Consider the following 17,408-nt stretch of genomic DNA (forward strand, 5'->3'; position numbering starts at 1 on the left):
ACTTTCAAGCCGGGGTATTTGGACAATTACCAAAAATCCCTGACTTGGCAGTGCTATAGGAATGCTCTACCTGTTCGCGATAAGTTATATAGGCATGGAATGTCAGTGCCACCGACATGTCCAAGATGTGGGTTGGACGATGAAACCGTCCAGCACGCTTTTGTACATTGTCAGGAGCTGTCAGGCTTAATAAGTTACGTAGAACACGTGTTGCCGCATCTGGGACGAGTACAGCTATCGGCTGGTTCTATAATAAAGATGATACCGCCAGCTGGACTCTCAAAGGAAGGTGAGGCTTGTTTTCACTGTACGGTGGCAGTACTGAAAGAGTGTGTGTGGAGAACTAGATTGGAAGGTTTGGTGTCAGGATCATTGTCTCTGGATATGGTATGTTAAAATACTTCAGATACCATCTAAAGAGCAAGATGGATTTAGAGAAGAGGAACCTGACACAGAAAAAGTATGTGAATCGATGGAAGGATGTGATAAAAAAAGGCGGGTGTGAGTAACCCTGCTTGGTCATCATGAAGGGAGAAAATAGTCTCTGGGCTCTTAGGCTGTCGGGTAAGAATCCTGACTGTGATATACCTAGCTGGCCAAAATCATTTTTAATTTTAAAAAAAAGGAGAAAAGTAAAGTCTAGTATCATAATCAATAATCAACATATGTAAATATCAAACGAACAACGTAAACTTTTTGTAATTATGTTTTGTATTGTAATGTACTATCTCTGTAAGATTTTTATAATCATAATAAAGATTTAGGAAGCGACACCTACTGGCTGGCTACGCTGCATTGAAAAGGGGCAATACTCCGAAACGCGTCTGTAGCTGCCGGCCAAGTAGTGTGGAGCGACTGACCTCCCTTGTTCGAAGGTTATATGGATACAGTTTGTGTATCAAATAGCTAACTTAAGGCGATGGCCTCATGGAGCTAATAAGCGGACAGCTTTTTTCTTATTTTTATAAGAATGCCATATTAGTATGGCGATAACTATTATTTTCCGGGAACGCTGCCGCTGTTCTCTTTTAGAGAGACTTAGTTATTTTAATATTTCTATTATATATTATATATATATATATATATAATATATATATATATATATATGTATGTATGTGTATGCATGTATGTGTATGTATGTATGTGTGTGTATAGACGTACATACATACTTAGATACATATACATATATATTGGTGAGAGTGAGTCTACGCGCATCTGATGTGCGCAAATGTGACTGTGTGACGTATATACGCACATCTGTTCATACTTATTTAATTGTTAATTAAACCATTTGTTTCAATGGATCCGAAGATAGACGAACAAGATACGTTCACGATAATAAATGTCGACACTAAAACGGTACACGATTTTACTATAAAACTGATGTCGGTGTGTTGCGGGAAAATATCCGACATTTTTTTTTGTGACGCAAATCTTTCGTAATATGCCGGATTTTCTTGTCAACCAAATCGTTCATTTGGAGACAAATGTCTTGCGCTCAAAGACGTCACAACTAGTATATGTCTAATACAATAACAGAACCAATATAATTCGTATGACTAAAATTTACATGATTTTTTTGTGCCATTCTAATTTCCTTTCTGAGATTTGCTTTAAAACGAAAGCTAATGTAATATCCTAACACTGTCTTTATCACCAACTCCCCCCAAAAGAAAAAGAACAAACATAATAGTTTTAAGAACATTAGTGAAATTATGTGGAGGCAAATGGCGTAGTGGTTAGAATATCCGGTTCCTGAGCGTAGGGTTGTGAGTTCAATATCCGCTGGGGTTTTCTTGAGCAAGACACTTTATTTCAAGAATAAGTTGTGTCTGTAATTTACAGGCCCAGCCTTGTTACATTCTTTGTCACGCTTAATCGCCTTGGAAACTATGTTAATTGCATGCGTGCCTATGGTGTGCTCAGCCATTTGCTGGTTAATTACACGAGCGGGGTTTCTGTTGATCCAGTCAGCTGAAACAATCGTCGTCGTCGCCGACGGTATGCCCAGTCGACCAGTGTGTAGATTTAGTATTCACTATTTAATTTCGCATTCCGTTATAGTTGAGTGTTTGTGAAAACTTAGCTGAATGGACAGTTGCCGTACGAGCATTGTGGCTAGAGAGAAATTGTATTTTAGGTTGCAGATACAAAGGTAATGCGATATGTATGTTTTGCAGTTTGCTTTGCAGATAAAAGCCAGAGACTGCTGGAAGCATAAACATTTATGGCATTTTAATCTGGTCAAATTGTTTATAATGTCTCTTAAAATAATATTGACAGGTAATGAAATACATTTTACACATGCAGAATTTAAATGGTTGGTGTCATCTGTAAAGCATGATCCGTTTGAAGCATTTTCTGTTTCAAACGTAGAATAGTGTAATTTTAAGGTGGCGAGCTGGTAGAAACGTTAGCACGCCGGGCAAAATCTTTAGCGGTTTTCCGTCTGTCTTTATGTTCTGAGTTCGAATTCCGCCGAGATCGACTTTCCCATTCATCCTTGTACTGGGGTTGATCTAATCGACAGGCCACCTCCCCCAAAATATCGGGCTTTGTGCTCCGAGTAGAAAGAGATTGTAATTTTACCCTTCTTGCTATCACAGTCATTTTCAAATTTTGAGGTGTCATATTTAACTATAGACTATGAATGTAAGGTTAAGGAATTGTACTAATAACTACTGATTATTCATTAGTACAGTCAGTGTACACATTTTATACCAAGTGTTGTAAATTTTATACTGTATTGTATGACATTTGATATGTCGTGACTTCATTCGTGTTGTCACTCTAATCACTTCATTTGGCTATCAGCATGTGAACGACATTTATACATTTATTTTCATCAATCACTGGCCCCTTTACTGGCTCCTATCAAATGTCAACCGTTAAAACTTATTCACATATTCGCTATTTTCAGACACCATGGAATTTGGTAGTGTTTTTAACGTTGCTATAAATACATAACACATTGACACGCTTAGAAATGGCTTTTTTTTATTCGTAATATTTTTAAAGAATATTTGTCTGGATACAATTAGCAGAAACAGCAGCATCTACTGTGCGAGATGGCTGACATTATTTTATTCTTTTATATGTTTCAGTCATTTAACTGCGGCCATGCTTGAGCACCGCCTTTAATCGAACAAATCGACCCCAGGATTTATACTTTATAAGACTAGTACTTATTCTATCGGTCTCTTTTGCCGAACGACAATGTTACGAGGACGTAAACATACCAACATCGGCTGTCATCTTTGGTGGGGACAAACACAGACACACACACAAATATATATATATATATATATATATATATATATATAAATACGACGGGCTTCTTTCAATTTCCGTTTACCAAATCCACTCACAAGGCTTTGGTCGGCCTGAGGCTATAGTAGAAGACACTTGACCAAGGTGCCACGCAGTGGAACTGAACCCGGAACCATGTGGTTGGTGAGCAAGCTACTTCATTTCAAAAAATTTTGCCATAAAGGCATGATACAGAGTAGCTTTCTGGCTGGACAGAAACACTGATGAGATGAATGATGAAATAAAATGATATTAATGGGAGAAGACAAAAAACACCCGCCGATTTTTTGCTTCGTTAAAGCAGTATTTTTTACACAAAAACAAACCGAGGTATTTGACCTCTTACTTCTGTTTTACAATTATTGGACTTAATAGTCCATGTACAAATTGAAACATTATTAATTTTAACACAAAAAATAGGCCGACGTACTGAACCTCTTACCCCCGTTTTTACAGTTATTGGGCTCAGTAGTCCATTTACAAGTTAAAACATTATTTTTACACAAAAAACAAAACGAGGTATTGAACCTCTTACTTCCGTTTTAATAATTTTTGGACTTAATAGTCCATTTACAAATTAAGGCGCTGAGCATCTTACACACTTAAACATTATAACACTGAAGCTTTGTCAATTTTCCTCCCCAACATCACTTGTGCCCGCATATACCGCCATTATCCACTCGTATCACGGGCAATGTTATGGCCTCCACAGCTATCTGCAGAGGCCATTCGGGTTCCCGTGTGAAAGTTAAAGGTATTCCCTTATAGTGTTTTTCTACCACCTTTCCTACCTCTCCACCTCTATAGAAGAAAATCAATAATTTGTCTTCCTCCGGGGTTGAGGTAACCAATTCTACCATTGGCGGTACAATTCACGCCAACGGTGTCTCTCCCTCTGCCGGTGGCAAAACAGACGAGGTTACAGCTTCCTCTGTCGGTGCCACGATTCCCACCGAAGAGGCCTCGGGACATGCCGGCAGTACACTGCATACCTCCAGCACTGTTTTCTTTTCCTTCCGGAGGAGAAGGGGGAGGGGGTTCTTCCGCAACTAACTGTTCCAGGACGCTGCTCTGGTCCTTGGGACAGTTCCTCTTAATGTGGCCAGGCTCCAGGCACTGATGACACTTGGGGGTGGTGGCTCCATCAAGAATCACCGGATACCTGGACCCGGCCATCCTCAAAAAGTCTATGAACACCAGATCATTGGCTGACTGGGTCCACAGGGTCAAAACTGCTTTTGACTCCACCCAATCAGCCGCATGGCATCATTTTAACATTCAAGATCTTAGCTACGCTGCCACCCAGACACCAGCGGATAGTGTCCTCTCTCCACTCGGGTTCTATTCCGGGTGGCAGTCCACGCACCCAAACTCTTGTCAATTTCCTCCCACGATATGTGGGCAGAAACAGAATTTTCTCCCCTTCCAGGGCCTGGCTCGATATAAAATGCGAGCCTCCTTAAGGGTATCAAATAGCAACCACACTGTTGCATATTTGAACCCTTGCAATAAACTTGATGTTTGGCAGGTATTCCGCCAACTCCTTCTCAATATCTACTTGAGAGAACACAGTGATGGTGTCGAGGGACTTGGAATATTTCCTCAACACCACCGTTCTCTCATTAAGGTCCTTTATCCACTGATGGGGTGGGGGGGGGGCACATTTTCCCACTCAATGACTGTTCTTATTTTTTGCCATGCTTTGCAAAAAAGAAACAGGAAAATGTTCAAAAAAGTTCAAAATGTTCAAATAAAAGTCCAAAGAAACACAAAGAAAGAACAGAAAGACAGAGCAGAGAAAAGAACGAAGGAAAACACTTCCAGCACGGCAACACAATTCCGCCACTTAGGTAATCAGGGTTCACATGTAATCCGCAAGTAATTCACAAGTAATCCTCCAGAATATTGCTTCACACAGGTACTCCAGTTCACCGTAATTACAAAAAGTTTCTCCACGAATGGATCGAATTTTGGTAGCGAGACACGCCCACCAAAACAAAACAAAACAATTCTCACCACTAAGTGAGGTACTCAGCGCGACTGCAGCAGACAAATGTTCAAGACCCAGTGGGAATTCCTTATATGAAAAAAGGAAAAACAATGTCATACAACAAATTTCCCCCTAAGTCCCTTAAGAAAAACAAGTGCCTACCTTGCAGTCGCGCCTCTTCAACAGTTCTTCGATTCAAGACGGCCACCAACGCACGTCTTGACAGTGTTCAATCCGATAAGCAACTAACAAACACACATGCGCATAAGCAAGCTACTTACCACACAGCCACGCCTGTGCCTGGAAATTTCTAATTAAGAAATTCAGCACAAATTTGGGCTAGCATGATGAACTAAAAAATATCTCGTTTATGGATTCGATGTGCGCTCTATATTGACAAATAAATCCTTGCCTTATATGTAGAAGAATACGAAAGATAATCTGAAGACCATGTGGGGGTGTTGCGGAATGCCAGGAGCCAAAACTTATATTTTAGAAACAAGCTGTAATAACAGGACATATCGTTTTCCGTAAATAGGGAGTGGCTGGCGCAGTGATATCATAAAATCGTCAAAATGAAAATAGACATAAAAATGAAAATAGGCATAAACTACATCAAACAGCTTCGTATGACGTAATCAAAATCTATGAAAATATATGCACACCCCTGTATGTTTGTATAGTGGAGGTGCAATGGCCCAGTGGTTAGAGTAGCGGACTCGCTCTTGTAGGACCGCGGCTTCGATTCCCAGACCGGGTGTCGGGAGTGTTTATTGAGCGAAAACATTTGAAGCTCCGCGAGCCTCCGGCAGGGGGTGTTGGTGAAACTGCTGTACTCTTTCACCACAACATTCTCGCACTCTTTCTTTCTGTATTTCTTTCTACCTGTATTTCAAAGGGCTAGCCTTGTCTCCACTCTGTGTGTGTGAATAGGTTTGTGTGTGTGCGCATGTGTACGTGTGTGACTGATGTGTTGGCCAGCCTTGTCACACTCTGTGTCACGCTGAATCTCCCTGAGGACTACGTTAAGGGTACACGTGTCTGCGGAGTGCTCAACCACTTGCACGTTAATTTCACGAGCTGGTTGTTCCGTTGATCGGATCAACTGGAACCCACGTCGTCGCAACCGATGGGGTTTCACGATGTTTGCATATCTGTGCATTCGTGTGTTTGTGTGTGCGTGCTTGTATGTGCTAGTGTACGTGTGTGTGCTTGTGTATGTGTGTTTGTGTGCGTGTATGTTTGTATGTGTGTGTGTTTGTGTATGTATGTGCGAATGTGTTTGTGTGACGTGGGCTGGTGTATGTGTGTGACTGATGTGTTTGGTAAGTTATCGCTTTGCTAACAAATATGGAACACTTTCCTTGAAGTTACGTGTGAAATATTTGACTTTTTTTTAAAACTGTAATAAATGATGCTTTTTCACTCTACTATAAAAAACAAAACAGAAAAAAGATAACAGAAAAAAGGAAATTAATTTCCACATTTTCAATTTGCTTAACTTCACGCAACAAATTGCTAATTACTTAGCATAGTCGTTAACTTACTTTAATTTCATTAAATTATCATTATTTTTCCCCCTTTTTACTTCTAGAAGCAAAATGTCTACATTTACATAAAAACCTCTCATAAGGAAAAATTATGTTGTATCCGAGCATGAAACACGTACCCTTTTCATGCACACGCACGCACACACATACACACACACACACACACACACACACACACACACACACACACACACACACACACAGACTCTCTGTCTCACTATTACGCAATAGCCGTCGTCGTCATCATTACTTTCAACATCACCAGCCTCACCACCATGACCATGACTACGATCTTCACCAAAATCATCATCAGCATCATCATATTTATCCTCCACCTCCTCTTCCTCCTCCTCCTCATCATCGCCAACGTTTCGTCATCACTGTCATCGTCAACATCATCATCAACACCAATGTCATCACCGATGTCGTCGTCATCGTCGTCATCAGATTCTATTAGAGTCACCAATACATTCATTACTCTTTTATCATTATTGTTTGTAGACATTAATAATGTTATAGACATCAAGGGAATTAATTTCATAGATAATACAAAATAATAATAATAATAATAATAATAATAATAATAATAATAATAATAATAATAATAATAATGATAATAATAATAATAATAATAAGGAGAAATAATTCATTTTATAAATAAAAATGGAGAAAATATTTCTTTCCTTTAGTTCTTCAATACATCACCGTGTCTTAAAAATGACGTTAAATACTTTGTCTCTGCTTTTTTACACAACTGGGAAAATAGTTACGTTTTTATCTATCCTGAATGTCCACATCAGCCATTATAGTTATATCTGTTACACTTTATTATATTTTCAATAAATTTTTTCATCCGGGGATTATATTTATTTTAAGCTCGTTATCTCATAAGAAAAAAAAGATTCGTATTCTGGGAGTTTTTCAATATTAGTTTCAACTACTCTCAAGCCATATAAACAATATTAGATTTGTATTTGTATTTCCATGTCTGACGGATTATATGTATGTACGTGTGTGTGCGTGTGAGCTTGGGAATGTTTCCTTTTATGCAATGCCGTATATTTGTGAATAATAAGGATGTACATTCGTGAAAATACGTAACTGTTCCATTACGTATTATGTATCGTTTTTATTTTCTATTTATTCAATGTTTGTTAACGTATTGCAACGATTTTAATACATGTACATATACAGTTCTGTGTATTTCACTATGCGCTCATATATATATGATTAGATGTCTCCAATATTACAGTTTAGTTTATTGAGCTGTCTGCTTATGAAAATATTTAAACTTGTACTATATACTTAGGATTATATAATTTGAATGTTTTGTTTCTCTTGATGATAATTTCTGTATATCTATGTGTCTTGCTTCTACATCTCTATTATGGAACTGCTCTCTGCATATTTGTGTAAATATTATCTTCAGCGTATATAGATTTGTGTGTGTGTGCGTCTATCTACAATTATGAGTTTGCGTATTGTCCTTTCTATGTAATGGTTATTCTTCTTTATGCAGTTTGTATGTACATATCTAATCTCAGGAGTGTTTCCTTTTCTAAGAGCTTGTGATTCTTAGTTTCTCAAGTAAATTAAAGTACGTCTTTATTAATATAAATGTTAGGAGACAGGTAGACAGGGATAAAAGAGAAAAACACAACGACAGAGAGAGAGAGAGAGAGAGAGAGAGAGAGAGAGAGAGAAGAGAGAGAGAGAGAGGGGAAGATAAAGTGTTATAGACTCCATGTCTAAGAAAAGGTTTGTCAAGATGCAAAACTAAAAAAGAAAAAGCGAAAACAATAATAAATCTAGGAGTATTCATCTAAACAACACTATTGCATTAGCTGAGGGTGTAATAAAATAACATTTTCTAGAGTATAAGAGAAATAACAACGTTTTCCGATGAAGCACAAATATGGAGAAAGACATTAATGGCCTATACAAAAGGCTTTACTTGATTTCGTTTGAATAGTCGCGTATGCAACCTTTTCAGAACTATGTTATCGCCTATTGATTCTACTGGAGTTACATCACAGCTGCTTATGTTATTGTGACGTAAGATAGAAACAGAAGTGGGAGAGAGAGAGAGAGAAGAGAGAGAGAGAGAGGGGAAGATAAAGTGTTATAGACTCCATGTCTAAGAAAAGGTTGTCAAGATGCAAAACTAAAAAAGAAAAAGCGAAAACAATAATAAATCTAGGAGTATTCATCTAAACAACACTATTGCATTAGCTGAGGGTGTAATAAAATAACATTTTCTAGAGTATAAGAGAAATAACAACGTTTTCCGATGAAGCACAAATATGGAGAAAGACATTAATGGCCTATACAAAAGGCTTTACTTGATTTCGTTTGAATAGTCGCGTATGCAACCTTTTCAGAACTATGTTATCGCCTATTGATTCTACTGGAGTTACATCACAGCTGCTTATGTTATTGTGACGTAAGATAGAAACAGAAAGTGGGAGAGAGAGAGAGAGAGAGAGAAGAGAGAGAGAGAGAGAGAGAGAGAGAGAGAGAGGATGAGAGAGAGAGAGAGGATGAGAGAGAGAGAGAGAGAGAGTAGAAGGAGAGTGTATGCATGTGCGTGAATTACTCAACACAATGCCTTTTGACGCTTAGTTACATACACTATCGAAAAGACATTCTCTAGATTCAAGACATTATGTAAGGCAATCCAGGAAATATATCGCAGTAAGTTAAAAGAACTTCAACAAAACCCGTGTTGTTGTTGCTATTGTTAGGTAGCCTTATATCAACTCTGATAAAGCAGATCTAAGGTAAATGACATAGAACAGCTGTTCTCATCTTGTCGCAGTTTTATAAATATCTAGGGTTACATTTTCTAAAGTTTTCTTCAAAATTGATTGAGATAGTACAATGTTAAGAAAGATTGACTGCTTAGGGAAGTTTGATTGCTATTTCCAGCAGGTCAAGCAATCGTGTGGCTGGTAACTGGTTGCTGTGTTTTGCCCCCAATTATTTAGTCGACTTCCCAAAGCGAAATATTAATTATTTAAAAAATACATAGAGCTCATAACACTTCAGGCCCACTGAAAAGTAAATTTTCCCACTAAGGGCAGGAGACACGAGCTCCAATGAAGGAGATCGTTTTACCACCTCAAAATAGCTACCACAAATCTAACAAAATCGCATCTGTTGTTATAAAAATGGAAATACACGTTAAATAATATATGTACCATACGAAAAGGGATGATATTAAGTTTGGAACACCTCTGATATACAAAACTAATAAAACAACGAAAACCAGATTGAGTCCATAACAAAAGAAAAAATGTTTAAATCAGAAATGATGAAAACCTGAGGCGATTATAGCATTCGAAAATACATTATGGACGTAATGTAATGAAATTAAAACAAGGATGGAAATGGAGTAACTATACTGACTTAAAGAACACGTTTCATTTTTTATTTTTCTATGTGGCAAAAGTAATAAAGCAGTTTATCGAAATGTGATAAGCATTTTTGCAGCAGAAATGTTCTTTGCGTTGTCAATATTTGGGTAGAACATCTGAGAGAATATGTTCGCAAATATTTAGCACGGAGGGGTGTCTTTTGCAATAAGTCAGATTAGCTGTGTTTATACTTGTCGAGTAATTTCCTTGATTTATATGCAATTCTCAACAGAGTTAGGGACTCGTAACTATTTCAAGGAACAATTTATGAGGTTACTTTACGCTGTTGCTGTAACGTTGGATACAATTCCTGGCGGCATTTTTTCTCACACTCTGCACTTTAAGCTCAAATGCCGCGTAGGTTAACTTTTCATTTGAACATTATAAAATAAACAAAAATACGAAAGCAAAAGGTTGATTGGAGGAAGTGTTGCAGATTCGTGCGGGGTACATTGCAGTATTTGATTGAGCTCTTTGGGTTCTGAGTGCAACGGCTGTGACGAACTGACGGCAGCCGTTCTCTTAAAATTGTTTCGGTTGTGGAGGAAACTTGCATTCGTGAACACCTGGCAGGCTTCTTCAAAGAAATCTTATCTAGGCCTGCACACGCATATGTGGATATATGGACGAATGCCTTTGTGTTCATTTACAAGTCTTCACAATGGTTCATTACTATAAGAAGATTAGAGCAAGTTAACTGAGTCCTCGTTCTGATGGAATAACAGACTTCCATTGTAAATTTTGCTAGTGTTCAGAGTTAACGGATCATACAAACGATCAAAGCAAGACAATACTGCAATCGTTTTAAGAACGTTTGTTCTTTCACGGATGTAAGGCGATTACATAGGAGCTCATTCAATGATGTGTATTCAACTTTTTTCTGTAGTTCAAGAAGGCGTAGTGGTTAGGGATATTCGGTTCAGAATCATAAAGTCATAGGCACGACACTCGGCTGCACGTTGTGTCTTAGAGCGAGACACTTTATTTCATGTTGCCCCAGTCCATTCAGCTGTCGAAAATAAGTCGTACCTATGATACAAAGGGTCAGCCTGTTCCCGTTCTGTGTCACGCTGAATTACTCCGAGAACTACGTAAATGGTACGAGTCTCTTTCGCGAGCAGGCTGTTTCGTTGATAGGATTAGCTGAAACCGTCGTCGTCATAACTTATAGAGTGCAAGATGCAACAATACTGAAAACAACTAAGTGTTATCGAGTATGTTCCATGGTTTATCACAGCAATATGAAAGATATAACTCACAAGGCCGTGGCATACATAACGAATAAAAGTAGACACATATTTAGAGTAGATGTGAACAATAACTCTGCTACTCAACATTTAACACCGACACACACACACAGGTCACGTTAATAACCCTGACATTCACCTATTTAGCTCGGTGACTTATTATTAAAGCCTTCAAAGCAATGAATGAATGAATGGATAAGAACGGAAAATGTTTTCTAATAAATGAAGCTAGACATCAAAATAGGATGACATCAAAACAGTTATGAAAACAAACAGAAATCGTTTTTGGACAACTCAGCCTTAATTTACTTTTTCTAATCATTATTACAATTAGTTGAGTTATGACATTATGACAAATGAGATACACAAATATTGGCTAAATATCACAGACGTCACCAAAAGGACAGTTCATCTGCGTTATTCCCAAAGCAGTACGACGCATACACACTCCGACCATATGCATATGTATGTTTGAATGTCTGTGGTTCTGTGTGTGCGTGCGTCGGACTGCGCATGTGTACAAACACATGTGTGTGTGAGTGTGTGTATGTATGCGTGTCAATACAAGTTACAAGGATAAACTCACTCATACACACACTAATATATTCTTATATATATATATATATATATATATAAATATATATGTATGTATGTATACATAGATACATACATGCATACATACATACATACATACATACATATATATAGAGACCGATAGAATAAGTACTGGGCTTACAAAGAATAAGTCCCGGGGTCGATTTGCTCGACTAAAGGCGGTGCTCCAGCATGGCCGCAGTCAAATGACTGAAACAAGTAAAAGAGAGTAAAAGAAAAAAGAGAGTATATATATGTATGTATTTGTATATATATATGTATATATCCTTCCACAAACACACGTGCACACGCATGCGGACACATGTATATAGCTGGCACTGGTACGCTTGAAAACATATGTATATCCCCGTTGGCTGAATGAAATTGGTCGTAAATAACAAGATTGCCTAATTGTTCAGACTCTTTCCTTTATTAGCGACCATCAGTATAGTTTCTGTGGAAATAGTTCCACTAGAAATTTGCCCTCTTGCTCTTTGTTCAAATAATTTGGAATTAGGGAACTCTAACTTGAGGCTATGCTGTTATTTACATAAATAACGTTTGACACAGACACTTAAGCTTACGTACCCTGGCAATGGGCACTATGATACCACAAGCAGTGGTCTGAGAGACAGGAGCGACTGAATAGAGGCTTCCCATACAGACCGGTTGAGAATTTTAGCGTAGATGGGTTTAAAACGACCGTAATGAATTCAGAGATATTTGCAACATTTCTAATTACAAAATGTGATATATCCAGATGCGCCGATTCATTTACGGTCACAAATATACACATACAAACAAAAAACACACATACCGCGCACTCATATCTGCTTCTCTTTATGTATGGATGTATGAATTTATATATGTATGTATATATGTGTGTGTGTCTGTCAGTATGTATGTTTGTATATGAATATATGTACATGTATATATGTTTATCTATTCATCTCTCTTTATCTGTCTATGTATCTATGTATCTATGTATCTATGTATGTATGTATGTATGTATGTATGTATGTATCTATCTATCTATCTATCTATCTATCTATCTATCTATCTGTCTGTCTGTCTGTCTTTCTGTCTGTCTGTCTGTCTGTCTGTCTATCTATCTATCTATCTATCTACCTATCTATTTGTCTATCTATCTTTCTATCTATCTATCTCCTCTTGCGTTTCAATTATATATATATATATACAACACACATATATAAATAGATTATAGATATGTGCTACATATATATAACACGTATCTATATATACCTACAAATACACATACACACACACTCACACACATACACACAAACATATATACGTATATATATATAATATATATATATACATATATAAATATATATATATATATATATATGTATATATATATGCCTATACATACAGCTACTTATGTGTAGGAGAAAATCATGAGTCCAAGTTATATAATTTACTTACCTTCTGCTTCGTTTTTCATCATCTTCTCAAGTTCGGTCGACCTGACTGTTACGGAATGCCTTCAGTTGGCTGAATAAATTAAAATATGAATGATTGTCATTTATGACAGTCATTCAAAACACATATCTATTGACATAACAGCATATAATTTTATGAGGTAAAAGGATATTAAGTGTAAAGTGATTAACATAGATCATGACGACTTCTTATCGGAATTACAACGAAATTTGTCACATGTCCCAGCTCTCTCTCTTGCTATATATATATATATATATATATATATATATATATAATATATATATATATATATATATATATATATGTATATATATATATATATATATATTTATATATACACACACACATATATAATATATATATATATATATATATATATATATGTGTGTATATATATGTATATATATAAAATATATATATATATATATATAATATATAAATAATATATATATGCATATATAATACGTATATATATATATATTATATATATAATATATATATATATATATATATATATATATATATATTATATATATATATATATATATATATATATATACGTATTTGCGTGCCTGTGTTTATCAACTCACCCTCGCTTGTTAGTGTTTATGTCCCTGTAACTTAACGTTTCGGCAAAAAGGAACCGATAGTATAAATAATTGGCTTACAAAGAATAAGTCGTGTGCTCAGTTTGTTAGACTCATGGTGGTGCTCCAGCATGGCTACAGTCAAATGATTGAAACAAGTAAAAGAATGAAAGAATTTCATATTTATATATGTATACTTATATGCATACGTACGTGTGTGTGTGTGTGTGTGTGTGTGTGTGTGTGTATGCGTCAGTGTGTACGCATATTTCAGCATACTAATTTACTAGTATATATATATGTATAACCATCTACATACCCATACGTACATATATGTTTATATGTATACATAGTTTTAAACTTACCCATATATTCAAATATACATATATCATACATATATCATTTGCGTTTATACACACACACACACCCACACACCCACACACATACATACATACACACACACACACACACACACATATATATATATATATTATATATATATATATATATATATATATATATATTATATATATATAGGTATATATATAAATATGTATGAGTGTGTATATATGCAATCATACATATATATATACACACGTACATACACACGTACATATATGTACGCACACAAAAAGATTGTGTGTGGTAGCTATGAGTGTACCACTTGAATTGTTGACTTCCCGACGACCGTTACTGGGCAACTAACAAAAGCTTTGCACTCGTTGCTCATGTGTCGCTTTAATATAGGAACAAAACGTATAGTTACATTTTTATTCGTTCAACAAAAGTCTATAACCATAATAAAATAATAAATATAATTACCACTATAATAAATACTTTCGCTAATGTACTTTATGAAGATCTGTAACTGTGTAACACCGTAAACTGCTTAATGCGAAGCGCCACCCTAAGTGCACGGGGTCTTATGTAATTGAATAATCGAAATACTTCATTCCAGTGACAACCATATTAAAAAGCAATGATCATTTGACGATCGGGTCATTCACGTCGTACTGTACGCTCGTAAATCGCATGAATCATGTAAAAAATAGTTATATCTTCCTTTCGTTTTTGTTTATTTCATTTACACTAAAAACTGTGTTTGATCACTATATTCGTGTTCACCCAGAAAAGCTATGGCATTGAATCGTGATTCTTCGCCAGGTTCGATCTTTTGTGATAACACATTAATCATGTTGGACCATAATCTGTTTTGCTTGATTCGCGATCGAGCTTCGACACCGAACTCAAGCATCACTTCCACAAATTCAACGCTCTGACTTCATGTCATGAATGTTTTCAGGCCACCTGGAGACGTGACCAAAATTTGGTAAAAAAATTTGGTTTGTACTTACGTACAACATTTCAATATCTGGCCGCTTGTTTTCCCCACATCATAATATTTCATGTTATATGTTGCTCTATTATTATTACTGCCATTCATGTATCTGATACAAGGACTTTATTATTTGTCACGTAAAAGTCGATTTCAATTTAGAAAAGGTGGGAATTCTCTTTGAAACAAATAAGGACGGTATCTATAGATAAACAAGATTTCTCTTCCAAAGTCTTCATTGTTCAATATATGATTGAAATACATAGTCAATTGTTGTGCTGATTGTCTGTACTCAAGCATTTGATTAGGGTTGATAAGTCACACAATTCCACTGTCCTAAACACCATTTAATTCACAGTTAACAAACTGTGCATGATTGCCAGAAACAATCCTTTTCTAAATACCACTCCATGATGTGCGAAACCAGCAGCTGACACAGTTATTAATTCTTGTATCAAAGTTGTGAGGAATATCTAAGATCGACACTACGATTCAGCATGTGCAAGTATATGGTGCTAAGTTTTTGCTGGGTGGCGAACTTTTTAAATTTCTATGATTTTCTCTCAGATATTTGTCAATGCAAATATCATTAAGAGATCCATCGACACCAAGAGTTCAAATGGCATGCACAAGAAAAAATAACCATGTAAAATATAAGAAAAATTCTCAATATAAATTTTGTCTACTTTGACCATGCCGTATTTTATTTGTTCATTCCTCTACAATAATATTTGAGTTTTATATAAAACGCTTTGAATGAGACCTGATTTTTCTGTAAGCATTTCTTTGCAAATAAGTTTTTGCGCTAATTTTTTTCCCATTTACCTGCTAAATCTCATTTTCGTCAATATTATTGTACGTCCTGAAATTTGTCTTTGCAAGTCAAATAATGTAGTGATGGTGTGAAATGTTTGTCTAAAAAAACCAAAAGAACTAAAAATAGATGTCACAGATTCTTTACACATAGAAGTCTTACATAAATGTTAACGCAATTTTATCGAATAGTTAACTTTGATATATAACCCTAAGTAGCCGGTCACTGCTCTTGTTTCGTGTGTTATAGTATGTATGGAAATCGTGTGAAGTAGATAACGCTACTACATGAATACCAATGCTTAATATAGCCTATGAATCAAAAGCATTTTAAAAGCTTTATAGTGGGCGGTTATATATCATGAAACTAAAACAATTATACCCTGTAACACTAATTAAGCTCCCTATACCTTCATTGTGAATATATAGATCCATCAAAATATAAATTGTTCACAATTAAGATAACACATCTGTTTATTGAGTTTATTGCAAAATGTGCTGTGACATATCATTCTTAGTATACTGTTTCAAAATATTGAATTTAATGGGAAAGCTGACTACGACGACGACTGGCTTTATCGCTGCCGGATGATTTACTTTGATTTCAAATTTAATTTTAAATGGATCTGTAACACATTTTTCTTTTTCAAAAGATGTTTAGCTTTTGCTTTCGTCTTCATTAGTAGGCATGGCTGTGTAGTTAAGAGACTTCATTGCAACGTCCTACTGCGTGCAATCTTAGGCAAGTGTCTTCTACTGCAGCCCCAGGCTTGTTACTGCCTTGTTAGTGTATTTGGTAGAGGGAGGTGGAAAAAAGCCTGTGGTATGTATGTATATATGTATGTATGTATGTATGTATGTATGTATGTATGTATGTATGTATGTATGTATGTATCTACATGTGTGTCTTTATGTCGGTGTTGGTGCTGGGAACTTTCCTTCTGTTACAACTGAAGACGTGGCGTAATACTATAAAGCTTATTAATTTAAAAATAACCTTTATATTTATTCTTTTACTTGTTTCAGTCACTTGACTGCGGCCATGCTGGAGCACCGCCTTTAGTCGAGCATATCGACCCCAAGATTTACTTTTTGTAAG

The 17,408-nt window shown here is 36.1% G+C and overlaps 1 protein-coding gene across 2 annotated transcripts in view; it reads right to left on the reverse strand.

Annotated features, from left to right (window-relative positions):
* LOC115232376 (kelch-like protein 5) overlaps positions 1 to 14,328 on the reverse strand; it is a 172,006-nt gene extending 157,678 nt beyond the window's left edge. For both annotated transcript variants that reach the window (XM_036514633.1, XM_029802230.2), the window contains exons 1-2: positions 14,164 to 14,328; positions 13,556 to 13,624 (exon numbers count right to left, since the gene is read on the reverse strand). In XM_036514633.1, the coding sequence (XP_036370526.1) occupies positions 13,556 to 13,577 (22 nt within the window). In that variant the 5' untranslated portion in view covers positions 13,578 to 13,624; positions 14,164 to 14,328. The remainder of the gene's footprint in view (positions 1 to 13,555; positions 13,625 to 14,163) is intronic.
* Between the last annotated feature and the right edge of the window lie 3,080 nt (positions 14,329 to 17,408).

The sequence above is a fragment of the Octopus sinensis genome, linkage group LG2 (assembly GCF_006345805.1).
Source record: "Octopus sinensis linkage group LG2, ASM634580v1, whole genome shotgun sequence".
Lineage (NCBI taxonomy): Eukaryota > Metazoa > Mollusca > Cephalopoda > Octopoda > Octopodidae > Octopus > Octopus sinensis.